The sequence below is a fragment of the Podarcis liolepis genome, assembly GCF_965112155.1.
Source record: "Podarcis liolepis genome assembly, chromosome: 2".
In the NCBI taxonomy this organism is placed as follows: domain Eukaryota; kingdom Metazoa; phylum Chordata; class Lepidosauria; order Squamata; family Lacertidae; genus Podarcis; species Podarcis liolepis.
The window spans coordinates 110498489-110516041 of NC_139555.1; the positions used below are offsets into that span (position 1 = coordinate 110498489).

Here is a 17553-nt window from a genome sequence, read left to right on the forward strand (position 1 = left end):
CCCCACACATTGGCTTGAGAAAAGAATGTCTTCTGAGAGCTACAATGTTTATAATGCAGTCTATGTTGTGGCACATGCCTTCCATGAGCTCCTCACATCTGTATCTAGCCACGTGATGCCTGCAGAAGACAGAAGAGTGGATTTTCTGAGCATAAGCCCATGGCAGGTAAGAGGGAGAGGGAAAGAGATCCATTGTAGGTGAAATTTTTATCAAATTTTATATATCAATATTATGGGTTGACTGTAAGGTTTTGTGTTCATGTAGTATTTTCTTTCATGTAGGGCTCATTGTCAGCAAAGCTCAGATGCTGACTGGAGGAGAAGAAGCAGGCATAGGGAGAGAACAGTTAGCAGCGGAAGGCAGACGCTGGAATGCGGGAAACATTCTCTCCCAAATCTCGTAGGATCTCAAAAGTGGCCGAGATATGAAAGATACTGGAAGAGAAAGTGGGGGCTTCAGTGCTGGGGAAGGGGGAGGAGCTCAGCCCGGGCAACTCCATCTTCTGGGGAGGACGATGAGTAGAGGAGCTCCATCCTAGCTTGTTGTTTTAGCAATAAATCTGAAATAATTAACAGCCAGAGTCATCTCACATTTGTGGGAGAGACCAAGCCATAACACTCATTCAGACTGCTTTCCCCAGAAGAAACACCAACTGGGTTTTCTCTGGATTGATGTTTGCTCCAATTCATCACTAAAGAGTGGATTTTTCCAGAACAAAGCAGTGGGACAAGTGCAAAACTGCTTGGACCTATACCTAGAAAGTGTGGGACAATCAGAAAACCACTAGGACGCATGTTTTCTAGGTGCAGGACAAGTGCAAGTCTGGATGACCCCTTAAACTCTGGCCACTTGCATTTTCCCCTATACCATTAGTGAGGGTCTGTAGCACAGCAGTAGAATGTCTGCTCTTCATGCAGGACTTCTGAGGTTAATTTCTAGCCTTTCCAGTTCAAAGGATTCAAATAAGCAGGTGAAGAAGTGCCTCTGCCCGAGTTCCTAAAGAGGCAACACTAATCAGAGGTTTTTAAAAATGTGTCTAGATAGAGAAGTAGCCAGGCTTAGCATAGAGCTGTTTCCCGTGTTTCTAAGCCAGCTCCAATTTACGACAGTATCTGCCTAAGTCAATAATTCTGAGCTGGTGATCTGGGGCATAAAATGGCTGTTGGTATGCCAGATGAAAAAGGGTAATTGAATAATGCAACCCACAGAAGTGATTCCTCACTGTGTCCCTTCCTGTTTTCTGTTCTGCTTTTGGCCTCTGCCTCTCCATGTGTCATTCTGTCACAATTTTTCATTGGTTGTGATTGATTGATTGATTGATTGATTGACTGACTGACTGATGGATTGATTCATCTGCTCACTCCTGCCAGTGCAACAGAGTCACCCCTTGTCAAGAACCCGGCCTGTGTAAACTGGGGGTTACAAACCCCACCAATTATTTATAATTACACAGCTTAAATAGAGTGTGCCTCCTGTTGCTAACCATTTAGGCTAGATTCAACTAAATTGCTAATCTGTTTACTAAAGCCCTCTCTGACCAGTCTTCAGGTTCTGCCTGGAAATCTGTATTCTCATTGGACTGTAGCAAAGGACTAATGATTTTGAATGACCATTAAAGGACCTATCACGATTTGACCCATTTCAATTCTCTTGTCCCATGTAAAAGCAACAGCCTACTGTTAACTGCCATAACTGAAATCTTTTTTGAAAAAAGGATCTGTAAGTCTAATTCCTCTTGGAAGACTACCACTGAACTCACAGTTACATTATAACTTTTCTGGGACCAGTCAGTCAGGAGAAAAATAACAGGTTCCCCACCATTTTCACACTGAAAAGGTGTACATATCATAAGAACATTTTTCTATTTAATGTTTAATTAAAAATTTTCTTCTACGAATCACTTTTCTAATGAAGTGTGTGTAGCTGTGGAACTGAGCAAAACAATTGTTTTCATGAATCCCCCCCCCCCATCATAGATCCAATACAGTGGTACCTCAGGTTACAGACGCTTCAGGTTACAGACTCCGCTCACCCAGAAATAGTGCTTCATGTTAAGAACTTTGCTTCAGGATGAGAACAGAAATCGTGCTCCAGCGGCACGGTGGCAGCAGGAGGCCCCATTAGTTAAAGCAGTGCTTCAGGTTAAGAACAGTTTCAGGTTAAGAACAGACCTCTGGAACAAATTAAGTACTTAACCCGAGGTACCTCTGTACTTGTTTTCACTTTTTCCACACTTGTTCCCACATTCAAGGACTACCTCTGTTTCTTTCAAATAAATTTTTAAAAATGAAGATTGGGATGGAAGAAGAGATGAATCTAATTCATTTACAGATGTTGACACACTCTCTCTTTCTTACTAGCTCGCCCCTTTTCTGAGAAGCGTCCGTTTCAACAGTACAATGGAGGACGAGGTGCATTTTGATGAGGATAGGGAGCTAGTGGCTGACTACGATATTGTGAATTTGGTCACATTTCCTAACCAAACTGCTGTAAGAGTGAAAGTGGGGAAGCTGGAGACCCAGGAATCCTCAGGTCTAGAGATGACTATCGACGAAGAGGCCACTGTGTGGCCCAAATGGTTCAACCAGGTGGGGAGTGTATTTGTGTTTTGTGCTAAAAGTGAATGTAAAAGCTGGTCTCAGCTGCAACCTCACATTTGTGATTTAAATATAATAATACTGTATGGTTACTGGGGGTACGCAGGGGTACACATACCCCTAAACATTTTGTGAATCTAAGTTTGGTCTCATTGAGAAGCAGTATTTCAGTGTGAGTAGGAAAATGAGAGTACCCCTAAGCATTTTTTAAAAAAGAAAAAAAGCACTGGATGTAGATATAGATCATTTTTTAAAGGCAAGAATGAGGAACATGATCCAGTGGTTTGGACTCAGTCTGACCCTTATGTTTTCCCTCCCCTTATGGTTTTGATCTATGAGCTACTTTTAAAATGAGGCTGCATTTTAAATTGCATTTTAACCTGTATTTTAAATTGGCTTTTTCCCCTAGTATGATTTTACTATAATTTTACTGGTGTAAGCTGCCCTGAGCCCGGCTCTAGCCGGGGAGGGCAGGGTATAAATAACATTTATCATCATCATCATTATTATTATTCAGTTTTCTAAGACACAGACCCATCAGAGCAGAATGGTATAGTACCTACAGAGAATGCAAGGGCTCCTAAAATACTGTTTGTTTTCTTGATGCCCTTTAGACAAGGCCCCATTCCACATGTTCAGAAAGCTGCCAGCCTGGATCCAGCAAAGTGGTGCCAGAAGGACAGCAAATTTGCTGCTATAAATGCAGCCCATGCCTAGAAGGAGCCATATCTAGTCACACAGGTAAAACAGCTTTGAAGGAACAGCAGGCTCTGAGGGATGAAGAGCAGATCACTGTGAAAGTAATCATGCTAGGTCTAAAAAGAGACATTTGGAAAGAAATCTCAAGACTTGAGTTGTTTCAGTGGTGCTACACTGCTAATCACAAAATGGCAATGGCAGAAAAGCTGTGCATAGACTTCACCCCAATTTGATTTGCAGTCATGACTTGTAAATCTGGATCAGACCTGATTCATTCCAGACCTGATCTGACCTGCACTGGATTCAAATCCAGATTGTGATCCAGTAAATACAAATCTCCTGAAAAGCCAATTGACTTGCACTGCAAAACCAAAATGGCCATCGATTTCTTCTTTTTAAAAAATAGAGACATGAAATTTTGAGCCACAGCAGCCCCTGTAGAGGGCATTAGTTTGCTAAATTTGGTATCTGCAGGAAGGTGTAGAATATACTCACAATGCAGACATACCCCCACACAAACACAAGATTAAATGCTGAGACAGACACAGAAAACTGAACCCAGCTGTAAAGAAACCTTATTTAAAAACTAGAGTCAAAATTGGAAGGGGTAGGGGAATACTAAGACACAGACAACTAACTTTTTAAAGCAGAGTGCTGAGTAAGGTTCTGACCTTTTTTTAACTCTTGCTCTCCCAACACTGGCGTTGTCCTTATATGATGTTGTCCTTATATGGTGTTAACAATTGCAACAGTTTGGAGACAGTTTGTCTGGATTTCTCAGAGATTGGGGCAACCAGTTAGCACATATTGCTGCATATCTATTCAGGAAAACCTGATCCACTCTGTAGTCATTTGTAGCTGCTTCAGCCTAAACAAGACAGGGCACAAATTGGCCTGAGTCAGTTCACAATTTGGCCAAATCTGCTGCACAGCCCTAGTTTCCATTACTATTCAGTTCTTGACTTCCACAGAAGACCACATAACAGGACTGGGTCTTCATGACAACTGGCTGAAGTATTCATTGCATCCTATCCACTCTGAGGTGTTGCTTAGGAACTGCAGTACAATTCAGAATATTGAATAAAATTACTAAAAAAGGGGGTGTGCTCTATTTAGGTAGGGAATATACGGATGATATAGAAATTTCCGGGGTTTGATGTACAAAAATAATGTTTTCTTTCAGATGCAGATCAATGTCATCAGTGTCCAGAAAATCAATACTCAAACAATGAGAGGGATCAATGTATCCCCAAGACTATAGTCTTCCTCTCCTATGAAGAACCTCTGGGGGTTACCTTGGTTTTCTTTGCCCTACTCTTGTGCCTAATCACAAGTACTATGTTGGGAATCTTCATTAAATACCAAGACACTCCACTTGTTAAAGCCAACAACCGAAACCTGACTTACATCCTCCTCATTTCTCTCCTGCTTTCCTTTTTGTCCTCCTTTCTATTCATCGGCCAGCCTCAAAAGGTCACCTGTCTTCTCCGCCAAACCATCTTCAGCATCATCTTCTCGGTCGCCGTCTCTTCTGTGCTGGCAAAAACTATAACTGTGTTTTTGGCATTCATGGCCACAAAACCAGGGAACAGCATTAGCAAGTGGGTGGGAAAGAGTTTGGCAAATGGTATTGTCCTTTTTGGTTCTGCCTTTCAGTTTGGCATCTGTATTGCCTGGATCGGAATATATCCCGCCTTCCCAGAACTGGACATGGATTCCCAAGTCACACAGACAATTCTGCAGTGCAATGAAGGGTCCATCACTATGTTTTACTCTGCCCTTGGCTACATGGGCCTTCTGGCTGCCATCTCTTTTACAGTTGCTTTCCTCGCCAGGAAGCTTCCTGGGGGGTTCAATGAAGCCAAGTTTATCACCTTCAGCATGCTGGTGTTTTGCAGCGTTTGGGTCTCCTTTGTGCCAACTTACTTGAGCACCAAGGGGAAATACATGGTGGCTGTGCAGATCTTCTCCATCTTGGCTTCCAGTGGTGGGTTACTGGGCTGCATCTTCCTTCCCAAATGCTACATCATTGTCCTCAGGCCTGATTTGAATACAAAGGCACACTTAATGATGAGAAGGAAAGATTAAGGTTGAGGTAAAGCAAGAGGGGAGTGAAACCCTCTTGAAGACTGGAATGTGAAAACGCTCAGATAGATGGTTAACTTTTTTACGTACTCACATGGGGAGCTAACCCCCACCCAACCAGCATACGAAATGCTTCATTACCAAAGCAGACAGCAGATGGCTTGCTGATTTCTGCTAAGCTGATTTTTTATTTTAGTGAGGTGTATGTGGTTGGGTGGGATCCTAACCAGCTTGTATAAACTGAAGTAGATAAGGAGGAATCTTACCTGAAAGCTCTACAATTTATCGTTCAAATACTTTTCTTCTTCCACAACATATTGAATTACAGATTTCAGGTTTACAGGCACCAACTGGGGTAAATTAGTTAAATGTCTTTTACTTAAAGATGCACACTGTGTTAAGATCCACAATGCCACCTGCAGGAAATACATTAAACTGTCTGCTTTTTCATCAATAAAATACAGTCATACCTTAGGTTACAGACGCTTCAGGTTGTGTTTTTTCGGATTGTGGACTGCCAAACCCCGGAAGTACCAGAACGGGTTACTTCCGGGTTTCGGCAGTCGCGCATGCGCAGAAGCGCCGAATCGCAACCCACACGTGCGCAGACGTGCCGCTGCGGGTTGCGGATGCTGCGGGTTGTGAACATGCATCCCGCATGGATCATGTTTGCAACCCGAGCGTCCATTGTATTCGGAATGCAACTGCAAAAGAGACACACAATGCTCTCAAGCAGTGCCTAAAGTATAACATAAAAGGAAGTGGGGTGATTTCAAAGGGTAAGTGGGGGGAAGAAACAGGATACACTTAACTATGTCCATTTAAAAGAAGTGGGATCTTCAAGCACTGGCTGTTAGGACCTCCAATGCTGGCTTGAAACTTCCGCTGCTCAGACCAAACAATGGATTGCCCTTCTTGCAGCTAGTGCCAAACTGTGCTGCACATTGATAAAAAAGGCAATGTGTCTGTTTGAAGAATTCAGAAATATTTTGCCCACCATGGGGCTTGAACCCCACAACCCTGAGATTAAGTGTTTCATGCTCTACCAGCTGAGCTACCAAGTGTGCTGTGACTACCAATTTGTTACCAAATTTAACTCAAGGTTTTACTGTTGGTATATAAGGCCCTAAACCACTTTGAACCAGGGTATCTGAGAAGCTGCTCTTCCTTTACATCCCACCCTCATCATTTAGATTTTTGGATGAAGATCTGTTGATGGTGCCTGCAGACAAGCTTGTTCTGACATGGTTCCCCCCCCCCCACCTCTTGTTCCACCCACTTTTGGTTCCAGTCCCACAACTGACAGTATGCTATACATTTCCGTGCGCTCTGGCTTCCATCATGGTGTTCCGTTGTGCCAATAAGTGGTTCAGTCATGCTGGCCACATGACCCAGAAAGCTGTCTGTGGACAAATGCTGGCTCCCTTGGCCTCAAAGTGGAGATGAGCACAGCAACCCCGTAGTTGCCTTTGACTGGACTTAACCTTCCAGGGGTCCTTTACCTTTACCTTTACTAGCAGATTGCTCCTGCCTCCCTGCCATATTCATCTTATGACTATCTTCTTGAATAAATAAGTATTCCCGAAGTGGATTAAGAACAAAGCATCACCCTAGGATGAATGCCACTTTAAAAAATAAATAAATCAGAATTTTAAATCTGCTTATTATAGATCACATTCACGGTTGTTGAAATAAGTTTATGGCCATCATTTTATTTATTTATTTTTAGACACAGGTCTCAAGGCATCCCATGACTTGTTTTTGTGGTTTTGTTATGTTTTGCTTTAAATCATCTTAATAAGAAACAAACAACAATTAATTAAATGAGGCAAAGGTAAAGGACACCTGGACGGTTAAGTCCAGTCACAAAGCGACTATGGGGCTGCAGTGCTTATCTTGCTTTCCGGCTGAGGGAGCCGGCGTTTGCCCACAGACATCTTTCCGGGTCATGTGGCCAGCATGACTAAACCACTTCTGTCACAAGGGAACACCATGACAGAAGCCAGAGAGCACGGAAACACCATTTACCTTCCTGCCACAGTGGTACCTATTTATCTACTTGCACTGCTGTGCTTTCAAACTGCTAGGTTGGCAGGAGCTGGGACAGAGCAATAGGAGCTCAATCTGTTGTGCGTATTTGAACCACCAACCTTCTGATCAGCAAGCCCAAGAGGCTCAGTGGTCTAGACCACAGTGCCACCCGCTGTGAATAGATAAATAACACCAAACAAATGATTAAATGAACAGCAGAACTGGAAAGCAGAAACAGCTAGATAAAAATAGCATGTGAAAATAACTCAGCCTCTCTACGTACCACAAAGGAAAAACCTGGGTGAATGGGAAAAAAATCCATTTAAACTGTCAAAATAGCAGGTACCAACTGAATGGAGAGAAGGTGCCACTTTTTCACTGTAGCCAATCAGTTGACTTCCAAGGAAGGAAACACCCAGAAAAGGACCTCTGGTGACACGGCTGCCCCAGCCCTTTTGCCGCCTGAAGAACAAAAATGTCACCCCTCCCACTCTGCTCTTAAAAGTCAAAGTGCAAAATAGCAAGTTATTTTGGCACATTAGGCAGAAAATCCCACAAGCGTGTCTTTCTGGGAGTGAAAAATTAAACACAATGAAATTAAATTTGAAAGCTGATGCAGTTTCATGTTACTCAAGTCTCTTGCCTAAGGCAGCTGCCTCACTCCATCTAATGGTAGGGCCAGCCCTGTTCTCTGGGAAGAGGGATTGATTGTTAAATCATTCTGGGAACAGTAGCTTTGTGCAGGGCATAGGGGTCTCCTAACAACTCTCAGCAACCTTAACAAACTACACATCCCAGGATTCTTTGGAGGAAACCATGACTGTTTAAAGCAGGGTTTCCCAAATGTGGGTCTCCGGCTGTTTTTGGATTACAGTTCCCACCTCCCTGACCGCTGGTCCTGCTAGCTAGGGACGATGGGAGTTGTAGTGCAAAAACAGCTGGATACCTCTGTTTGGGAAACCCTGGTTTAAAGTAATATGATATCCCTTTAAATTTTGTATAACTGAGCAAATTCGGTGAGAAATGTCAGAGGTTGGCTCATCCCGAAAAGAGTTGCATTTAAGAGTTGCATGACCACTTCCTGTGCGGGTTCTTCCCTGACGTTTATCAGATTTTCAGAGCTTTGAGGAATCATTAGTTCCTTTTCTGGAGGGTGGTGCTCTTTAAGTGAATAAGTCAGATCAAATAGTTGATGAACATGGCGAATGAAAAGCAAAGGACAACTGGACCAGAGAGAGGAGAGTTGCCTGCACTACCACCTCGTGCTCAGGCCAAAGGTATGGATCAAAATATTCTAAATATTGCTTTTGGTTTTCAACCGATGTAGCTAGCTAGTCTTTCTTTTAAGCTTCAGAACAAATATTTTGTAAATACATTAACAGAAAAACAAACATAAGGCACAGGGCAAGTACCTGACAGACAAATGAGAAGTTGAAGGTCAAACGAGGAGGAGAAAGGTTATGGCTGTTGTTTATTTTCAGCTGAGGTGAGCATAGAGAAAGTCACTTGTCCCAGATGTAGCTAGCTATAGAAGGGGTCAGCAAACTTTTTCAGCAGGGGGCGGTCCACTGTCCCTCAGACCTTGTGGGGGGTGGCCGGACTATATTTTGAAAAAGAAAGAAAAACGAACGAATTCCTATGCCCCATAAATAACTCAGAGATGCACTTTAAATAAAAGGACACATTGTACTAATGTAAAAACATGCTGATTCCCGGACTGTCTGCGGGCCAGATTTAGAAAGTGATTGGGCTGGATCTGGCCCCCGGGCCTTAGTTTGCCTACCCATGAGCTATAGTCTTGAATACAGATTCTTATTTCAGTGTACAGCGTATAAGTGTAGAACCTGATGGTGACAAGTAAGTCCAAGCACAAATTCAAAACTTTGTTTTCAGACATAATCTTTCGTTAAATGATTTCCTTTCCAAGCTACGTGCAGCTTTTAATAACAAAAATGGAGAAAAGAGAATTCTTCAAGAGAAGAGCAATGCTTATAATTTTGTGTCCCTTTCCCTCAGAGAAAGTTTCCACTGAAAGCTCCCATGGATGAATGTGCTGAATTATTACTGAATGTATTTTAAATTGGGGGGGGGGGGTTACTTATGTAATGACAGCAATATCTGATACTATGAAGTGTGGAGGTTATGAACCTCTGACTGGGGCTTCTCAGACTCAGATTGTGGGCTTCCCTTCCCTAGAATATTAGGTCCTTCTCTTTTCCTGTGCCTAGATGGAGGGTGAAAATGCTTGTATTTGTGTGTACGTTTTGTGGTACTGCTTGATGACTTCAGGGCTGGACCTACCATTAGGTAAAGGGAGCCAGTAGCCTCAGGCAACACATGCAGAAGGCAAATAAAGTTTGTAAACCACCTTGAGGCGCACGTGAAAGGGGATTCATAAATATATTATTATTATTATTTAGTAGAAGTAATAAAGGAATGCCGGTGAGGAAGGCAAATTACAGAGATTCCAAGAACTAGAAAATGAAACAAACGCAGGAGAATTGCACAAAAGGGTCGCAGCTGGTGGGTAGGGACAGCAGCTCTTAAGGGACCTCTTTAGGACTTCTGTTGCCTGGTGTACAAAGCACACACGTGTTAGTCACAGCTCTGACTCATTGACTAAAAACACTAAAAGGGAGCAACTGTTTCATTTCACAGAAATTTCTTGGAAGGCGACCTTCATACATGCTTTCGTAACGTTCTTTTTAGGAGGTTCAGATCCTTTTTTTTTTTAAGAAACGAAAGCTCACCGTCCGGGGATCCTCATGGCTGTGGGGTCTGTGGTCACTGATAGAGGAACGGGGGTGCGGAGGGAGCGGACCGCCCCGGCACCACTATTCCGGTAGGGTGCCATCGCGGCGGCCCCCCTGGACACACGCCAGGCGGCGGGTGCCATGCCCCCACAGGCAGCACGCCACAAACCCAAAACACGTGCCACGCCCTCGCGGGTGGCCAGCCACGCCCATGCCTGCTCTCCGCCCCCGGTAGCGGAGCATGCAGCTGCGCCACTGTCTGTAGTGGCCGCATGTACTGTGACTGTAGGCTGCTTATTTCCGCTCAGTCATGAACCAGATGTTGACCGACTTCAACTTCAGATCAAGTTACACCACCATGTGCCCTTAGATCATGAAAGCTCTCAATTGGCTGCTAAAGGTTTCAAGTACACTTTCTGTATTGTTGAGTTTCACACCATTTGGTTCTCCACAGATCGTTCTTCTTCCATGTTCTTCTGGCCTGGAATGGTTTTTGGGGTTTTGCTGGCAGCGAGCGTCGCTCTGAAGTGCATTTTGATCTTCATGATCTTGTCGGGTAATTGTACAGTTTCATCATGTAGTCTAAAAATAGGAGCCAGGGCTAAAACCCAAACGCCAAGAAGACTGAAGGCAGCCCTGTTTAGGGAAGTTTTTAAGATTTTTAAGGTTTTTGTTTTGCTTTGGCATGGCTGTTCTTTTCTTTTTTAAAAAATTGGAAGTTCGTAAAGAGCATAACTATATGTGCATCAAACATGGCGAGTCACAAAGAAAAAAGAGAAACAGAACCCGTGTACAGTGGAACCTCGGTTCATGAACTTAATCCATTCCTGCAGTCCGTTCTTAAACCAAATCCGTTCTTTAACTGAGGCACACTTTCCCTAATGAGGCCTCCCGCTGCCAGTGCCCTTCCACCTTTCAGCTTCCATTCATAGACCAAGGTAAAGTTCGCAAACCGAAACACTACTTCCGGTTTTGCGGAGTTCATAAACCAAATAGTTCGCAAACAGGACTGTTCGTAAACCGAGGTACCATTGTATAAGGGAAAACAAAGGGGGGTGTTTGATGTTTTATTGTGTTTTTAATATTGGAAGCCACCCAGAGTGGCTGGGGAGGCTCGACCAGATAAGTAATAAGTAAATTATTATTATTATTATTATTATTATTATTATTATTATTATTATTATTATTTCCTAGCCAATCCTCTCCATGTTCCTCTGTAGGTGTATGACCGGGGTTCCATACACACCATACATTTACACAGTGTATTTTTTCAGCTGGAACTCACTGGAACTCAATTCAGGTGGGCTCCATCGCCCTTATAAGAGAAAAAGGGAGGTGTTCATGGTGAGTTCCAGCACCTCTTTTTCTAGAAAAATAGCACTGCATTCACAGCACCATACATTCAAAGCACAGCCATCCACCACAAAGAATCCTGGAAATTGTAGTCTGTTGAGGGTGCCTCAGAATTGTTTCTCTGCGGGTGGTAAACTATACAGCTCCCAGGGTTCCTTTTCGGGTGTGCATGCTTTGAATGTGCTTCAGAGTTCTGTTGTGGACACCACCTAAAATAAGAAGATGTATTTTGGATGATAGGCAGACTGACATTCTATGCATAAGAAGAGCGCTCTGCATGACAGCAAAATGGACGAAAGCCTTGCTCTGACACCAAGCTTTTTTTTTTTGCTTTTTTTTAAGCTTCCAAGGTTCCTGCTGAGAAAACAAATCCACATGAGATCCAGAGTTGCCGGCAAAAATGCATCCCTTGCAGATCACCTAACAGCCACCTGACAGGTAACCCCCTGACCTTTTGGTAGTTCAGATGCATCCATTATATCTAACTACTTTGGCACCAGATACAGAACTCAACTCCAGGTGCAGAAGTGACCTGGCTAAGGGCCCCTCCACATTTGGGAGTGGATAAAATGTTCATTTGAATTGGTAGTGTCTTAGAAACTCCCCCCACCCACAGCGAGCGCAATGCTAGGACATCTTTCATCCCTTTCTGTTGACAGCCAGCTTTCAATGCAATATTTGATGGCGCTGTTCACTGCGATGGTAACCAGCTTCTGAGTGTAGTGCCTACTCTCAGTTCTCTCCCACTCATCAAATGCAGATATAGGAAGGTATCAGTTCCATACCGGTTTAGCTCTGTGGACAATACCTGCGCACACCCCAAGCCACTATGGTCTCATTCTTCTGCAGACATAGGAGGATGTGTTTGAATGTCAGTCTGGTCTGATAGCATAATTTGGCTTTTGTGGCTTGGACCGCGTCATGCAATATGACAGGCAGGCGTACTGTAGCTGCAGTTGATGCTCCTATAACTGTGTGGATTAAAGAGCCCTTTTTTTTAAAAAAAAAAGGCCATTGTTGTCTGCGATTGTTGCTGTCATATTATCATGGAGGAGACGAATGATGTTTACAAATTTATCTGGGCAGCCAATTTTCAGAAGGACAGTCCATGGGGCATTACTATTTACAGTGTTGAAAGCCTTAAGTCAGGTCAATAAACTCCATATACAGGGGTTGGTTTTTCTCTCTGCATTTTTCTTGAAGCTGTTGAGCGGTGAAAATCATGTCCACTGTCCCCCTAGAAGGCTGAAAACCATTTTGGGATTCAGGAAGGGTCACCTTGGATATTGTTACGAGATGGTTTGCTAAGATCCTTGCAAGAATTTTGCCAGCCGCAGCTAATAGAGTCTTGGTAGTTTCCACAATTAGTTCTGTCACCTTTTTTTAAAGAGATTGATAATTTTGGCATCTCTAAAGTCTGCTGGGATTTCTTCTCTTTCCCATATTTTTTCAATGAGCTTGTGAAGTTGTTCTGTAAGTTCAATTCTGCCCACTTTGAAGATTTCGGCAGGTATCCCATCAGGTCCACTGGCTTTGTTGTTTTTCATTTGGTTAATAGCTGCACACAACTCTCCCAGATTTGGAGATACTGCAAGCTCATCTCTAATTTGTTTTTGCGGAATTTGTGAGAGGCCCTCAGCAGCTACGGGGAAGTTGTGGTTAAGGAGATATTGGTAATGTTCTTTCCAGCACAGTGCAATAGCTTCTTTATCTTTTAGAAGTGTGATACCGTCTGCTGAGCGTAGAGGGCATATGCCATGATTTATTGGCCCATAGATGGTCTTTGTGGCTTCAAAGAAACTCTGTGCATCATGATTGTCGGCTAAGTGCTGGATCTCTTGAGCTTTTTCTTATCCACCAGGTGTTTTTTAGTTCTCTGGTTCTTCTTTGAACCTCAGCCTGTTCAAAAGGAATAGACCAAACAGGAAGGGAGGAGGAGTAGCATTGTACATAAAGGATGTGTACACTTGTGATGAAATCTATGAACTGGAGCATGAAAAGCAGATTGAGAGTATATGGGTAAAACTGTAGGAGAGAGAAACGACAGTGATCTTACTGTGGGTGTCTGCTATAGACTGCCAAGCCAGACTGAAGACTCAGATGGTGCGTTACTAGAGAAGATTACCAAACATTCAAAAAGGAGAGAAATAGTAGCCATGAGGGACTTCAACTTCCCCAATATCTGTTGGGACTCAAAGTGTAAGGTCTGACGAATCCCTCCATTGCATCATTGACAATTTCATTCCCCAGAAGGTGGAAGAACCAGCAAGGGGATCATCTATTTTGGACCTGGTCCTCACCAATAGGGAGGAACTGATAGATGAAGTGGAAGTGCTTGGAAACTTGGGAGGAAGTGATGATGTTCTCCTGGGTTTCAGGATACTGAGGCAAGGGGAAATTGAGTGTAGTCGGACTCACACTCTGGACTTTAAGAAGGCCAGTTTCTGAAAGCTGAAGGAGCTACTGGGTGTGATCTCGTGGTCAGAAATACTCAGTGAGAAGATGGGAGTTTCTAAAAGGAGAAATAGTGAAGGCCCAAATGCAGACAATACCAACAAGAAAGAAATGCGGGAGGCATCTAAGGAAACCTGTGTGGCTGCATAAGGAGCTTACAGATGAGTTGAGAGTTAAGAAGGACATGTATAAGAAATGAAAAAAGGGGAAACCACAAAGGAGGAGTATACACAAGTAGCCAACAGTTGCAGAGGGAAAGTCGGCCTGGCTAAAGCTCAGAATGAACTCAGACTTGCAAGAGTGGTTAAAAATACAGTGGTACCTCGGATTACATACGCTTCAGGTTACATACGCTTCAGGTTACAGACTCCTCTAACCCAGAAATATTACCTCGGGTTAAGAACTTTGTTTCAGGATGAGAACAGAAATTGTGCAGTGGCAGCGCAGTGGCAGCAGCAGGAGGCCCCATTAGTTAACGTGGTGCTTCAGGTTAAGAACAGTTTCAGGTTAAGAACAGACCTCCAGAATGAATTAAGTTCTTAACCCGAGGTACCACTGTAATGAAAAAGGTTTCTTCAGCTATGTCTGAAGTAAGAGGAAGAACAAGCAAGTGGTAGGTCCTCTGTGTGGGGAACACAGAGAAATGCTATTGGTTGACAGAGAAAAGGCAGAACTTCTTAACACCTACTTTGCCCCTGTCTTCACCCAACCTGGTGATAACGGAATAAATGATGTGAGGAGGGAGCTGCAGCCCAAGATAGCAAAAGAGGTAGTAAGGGAACACCTAGCTACTTTAAATGAATTCAAATCTCCAGGGCCTGGTGAGCTGTATCCAAGCTAATGGGGCCTCCTGCTGCCACTGCGTCACCACTGCACAATTTCTGTTCTCATCCTGAAGCAAAGTTCTTAACACGAGGTAATATTTCTGGGTTAGCGGAGTCTGTAACCCGAAGCGTATGTAACCCGAGGTACCACTGTAGAGATATTTAGCCACTAACTTGGTGAGCTCCTGATCATTCCCCAGTAATAGAAAATGTATGACCTCCAACTCTGTTTTCCATTTGGGGATGCAGAGTTGATCTAGAAACTGCTGGCGGAAATCAGCATATAGTTTAAATTAAGAACCATATGTGTAAGGGTTTCCACCAGGTGGTCTTCACATGGGCAAGTTCTTTCTCCTTCCACCCTGCCTGAGCACCTTCCCCAAAAGTTGAGATCTCTTTTTCCTCTTCACAGCCAATCTGACTCTGGATCCAAGCACAGCTCATCCCCAGCTCTACGTATCAGAAAATCTGAAGAGTGTGAAATGGAGATACATGAAACAAAGTGTGAACAGTAGTCCTCTGAGATATGACTTGTTGGACAGCGTCCTAAGCCACCAGGGCATTGACTCAGGGAAATTTTGCTGGGAAGTGGAAGTGGTGGAAGGAGGCAGTTGGTGGGGTGTGGGAATCGTGAGGGAGTCTGCAAACAGAAATGGGAAAATTCTCCTTGCACCAGAGGGGGGGTACTGGGGGGTACAGCGTATTGATGGGCAGTACCAGTCAATTACTGCCAATCCTAGGACTAATTTGTCCTTGTGCCATCCCCCAAGTAGGATCCGTGTTTCCCTGGACTACTCGGAGGGCCTGGTAGCATTTTTTGATGGTGATACTGATGCCCATCTCTTTACCTTTCCGAAAGCAAAATTCTCTGGGGAAAAGGTCCATGCCTGGTTCCTGATTGAGGGATGGAATGGGGAGCTCACAGTCCATCCATGAGAGAAAGGAGCATCTTAATCAAGAGTTACCAAGCTGTGGTCCATGATCATCATTCAGGTGGTCCATAGCATTTATCTGGATTTGTGGTTGAAGATGGCTGGCAGAACATCCACCACATCAGATAGTCCTGTTGATTATAGCTTCTTTTATTTCTTATACTGTACAGGCGGTGACTATTTTTGGCGTGTCCAACTGATGCATGGTTGCCAACGTGTGAGTCCTTTTGGACCCAGAAGAGGGCAGAACGGGGGTGTAATGGGGGCAGGGTGGGGCAGAATAGGGGTGGGATGTCATGGGATGGAACACACTTTTGCGTGGGGGGGGCGGGGCTAGGAACGGAACCCCCAAGAAAAATGGTCGCTGTTTATGCTGTGTTGTATTGCGATTTGAATTCTTGGACTTGCAATTGGCACAACAGGCAGAAAAAGTGGCCAGCCAAGACCTTCAGCACTTTTCAAGGTGTCATAGAATGATAGAATTGGATAAAGTTGGAAATGACCCCAAGGTTTACAAACCTCCAATGAAGGAGAGTCCACCACTTTTCAAGGAAGTTTGTCCCACTGTCGAACTGCTCTTACTGTCCATGGGGGGTGGTGTGGGGCAGTTTATGAACCACTGTCTTGATGCTATCAGAGTCTCTCGACCCTGCTGTTCAAAGGCCTCAAACCGCTCTCTGGCTCTGTGGACACTATACCTTTAAATCACATTCAGAACGCATTGCCTTCAAAGAATTATGGGCACTCTCATCTCTTAATGTCATGCAAGGAATTGTATCTGTGAGGGGTGCCCAGAATTCTTTGATGTGCTTCAAATGTGCTTTAAAAGTTTAGTTACAGGGGTCAGCAAACTTTTTCAGCAGGGGGTCAGTCCACTGTCCCTCAGATCTTGTGGGGGGGGGCAGACTATATTTTGAAAAAAATAAGAATGAATGAATTCCTATGCCCCACAAATAACCCAGAGATGCATTTTAAATAAAAGGACACATTCTACTCATGTAAAAACACGCTGATTCCTGGACCATTCGCGGGCCAGATTTAGAAGGCGATTGGGCCGGATCCGGCCTCTGGGCCTTAATTTGCCTACCCATGGTTTAGTGTGTACAGAGCCTGGAGGACTCTCATACAGGAATGCCCTTCATATCCCTAAACTGACATGACAGTTATTCCTTTACCAGGCAAACCCAAATGCCACAAAACAGCATGCAAGTTTTCAATTTCCTCAAGAACTCTTCATAAGATTTGTGGATTTTTATCTCTGTTGTTTGCAACACCGTCTTGTTTTTAATAGGCACACCTCTCTGAAACAATTTGTGTTTGCAGTCTATGAATTTATTGTATCCAAATAAAGGGGGAGGGGAGGAAGAAAGCCTTGGTGTTGGCTGATGTTATGGAGTCTTGTGTGGGAGTCGATTCAAATGAGATTCTGTGGGGTTTTCCTGTTGCACCATGGACTGCTGGTAAGATGAAACACACAATGGCCGGGCTCCCGTTTTCCAAAATATAAAATCCAGTTATTATCCACATCTGTCTACTTCTTTAGGAAAAACACATAGGTTTGTTGGTGGGTGGATTACAGAAATAAAGAACGGCCTTAAAGGGAGATTGGACAAATTCATGGATAGCCTTAGCTATGTTCTCTCCATGGTCAGAAGCATGAATGGCTGGGTATCACCAGGGCACGTGTGGTTGCTCTCAGGACCTGCTTGGGGCTTTCCCATCAGTATTTGGTCGGCCACTGTGAGAACAGGATTGTGAAATATAGATGGACTTTGGGGCTGATCCAACCAGACTCTTCTTATGTTCTTGCTCTGGCAAGCGAAT

The 17553-nt window shown here is 43.9% G+C and overlaps 2 protein-coding genes across 6 annotated transcripts; both read left to right on the forward strand.

Annotated features, from left to right (window-relative positions):
* Positions 1-53: 53 nt before the first annotated feature.
* On the forward strand, positions 54-5638 carry LOC310701670 (vomeronasal type-2 receptor 26-like). Of its 3 annotated transcripts, none has more exons than XM_083492925.1 (4): positions 54-971; positions 2362-2589; positions 3213-3339; positions 4481-5638. In XM_083492925.1, exons 1-4 carry the CDS (start codon positions 900-902, stop codon positions 5383-5385), a joined length of 1332 nt encoding a protein of 443 aa, XP_083349051.1. In that variant the 5' UTR covers positions 54-899; the 3' UTR covers positions 5386-5638. The 3 variants fall into 3 exon arrangements, with proteins under 3 accessions (XP_083349051.1, XP_083349052.1, XP_083349053.1); XM_083492926.1 differs by lacking the exon at positions 54-971 and adding an exon at positions 1732-1837; XM_083492927.1 differs by lacking the exon at positions 54-971 and adding an exon at positions 1747-1810.
* A 2820-nt stretch (positions 5639-8458) lies between these two features.
* On the forward strand, positions 8459-17039 carry LOC310700353 (zinc-binding protein A33-like). 3 transcript variants are annotated; one of them, XM_083489658.1, is made up of 4 exons: positions 8459-9186; positions 9834-10722; positions 11862-11957; positions 15210-17039. In XM_083489658.1, the coding sequence occupies exons 2-4, from the start codon at positions 10308-10310 to the stop codon at positions 15731-15733; spliced, it is 1035 nt and encodes a 344-aa protein (XP_083345784.1). In that variant the 5' UTR covers positions 8459-9186; positions 9834-10307; the 3' UTR covers positions 15734-17039. The 3 variants fall into 3 exon arrangements, with proteins under 3 accessions (XP_083345784.1, XP_083345785.1, XP_083345786.1); XM_083489659.1 differs by having other exon boundaries at positions 8509-8690; positions 10621-10722; XM_083489660.1 differs by lacking the exon at positions 9834-10722 and having other exon boundaries at positions 8509-8690; positions 15210-15970.
* Positions 17040-17553: the final 514 nt, after the last annotated feature.

What these genes read in the sequence shown, in the direction of transcription:
- LOC310701670 (XM_083492925.1), top strand. Translation starts at nt 900, where the DNA reads ATGTCTGCTCTTCATGCAGGACTTCTGAGGTTAATTTCTAGCCTTTCC. An exon ending in GGCCCAAATGGTTCAACCAG is followed by an intron (nt 2,590 to 3,212) that starts GTGGGGAGTGTA and finishes GATGCCCTTTAG; the next exon opens with ACAAGGCCCCATTCCACATG. An exon ending in AGCCATATCTAGTCACACAG is followed by an intron (nt 3,340 to 4,480) that starts GTAAAACAGCTT and finishes GTTTTCTTTCAG; the next exon opens with ATGCAGATCAATGTCATCAG.
- LOC310700353 (XM_083489658.1), top strand. Translation starts at nt 10,308, where the DNA reads ATGCCCCCACAGGCAGCACGCCACAAACCCAAAACACGTGCCACGCCC. An exon ending in GATCTTCATGATCTTGTCGG is followed by an intron (nt 10,723 to 11,861) that starts GTAATTGTACAG and finishes CTTTTTTTTAAG; the next exon opens with CTTCCAAGGTTCCTGCTGAG. An exon ending in ACCTAACAGCCACCTGACAG is followed by an intron (nt 11,958 to 15,209) that starts GTAACCCCCTGA and finishes TCCTCTTCACAG; the next exon opens with CCAATCTGACTCTGGATCCA.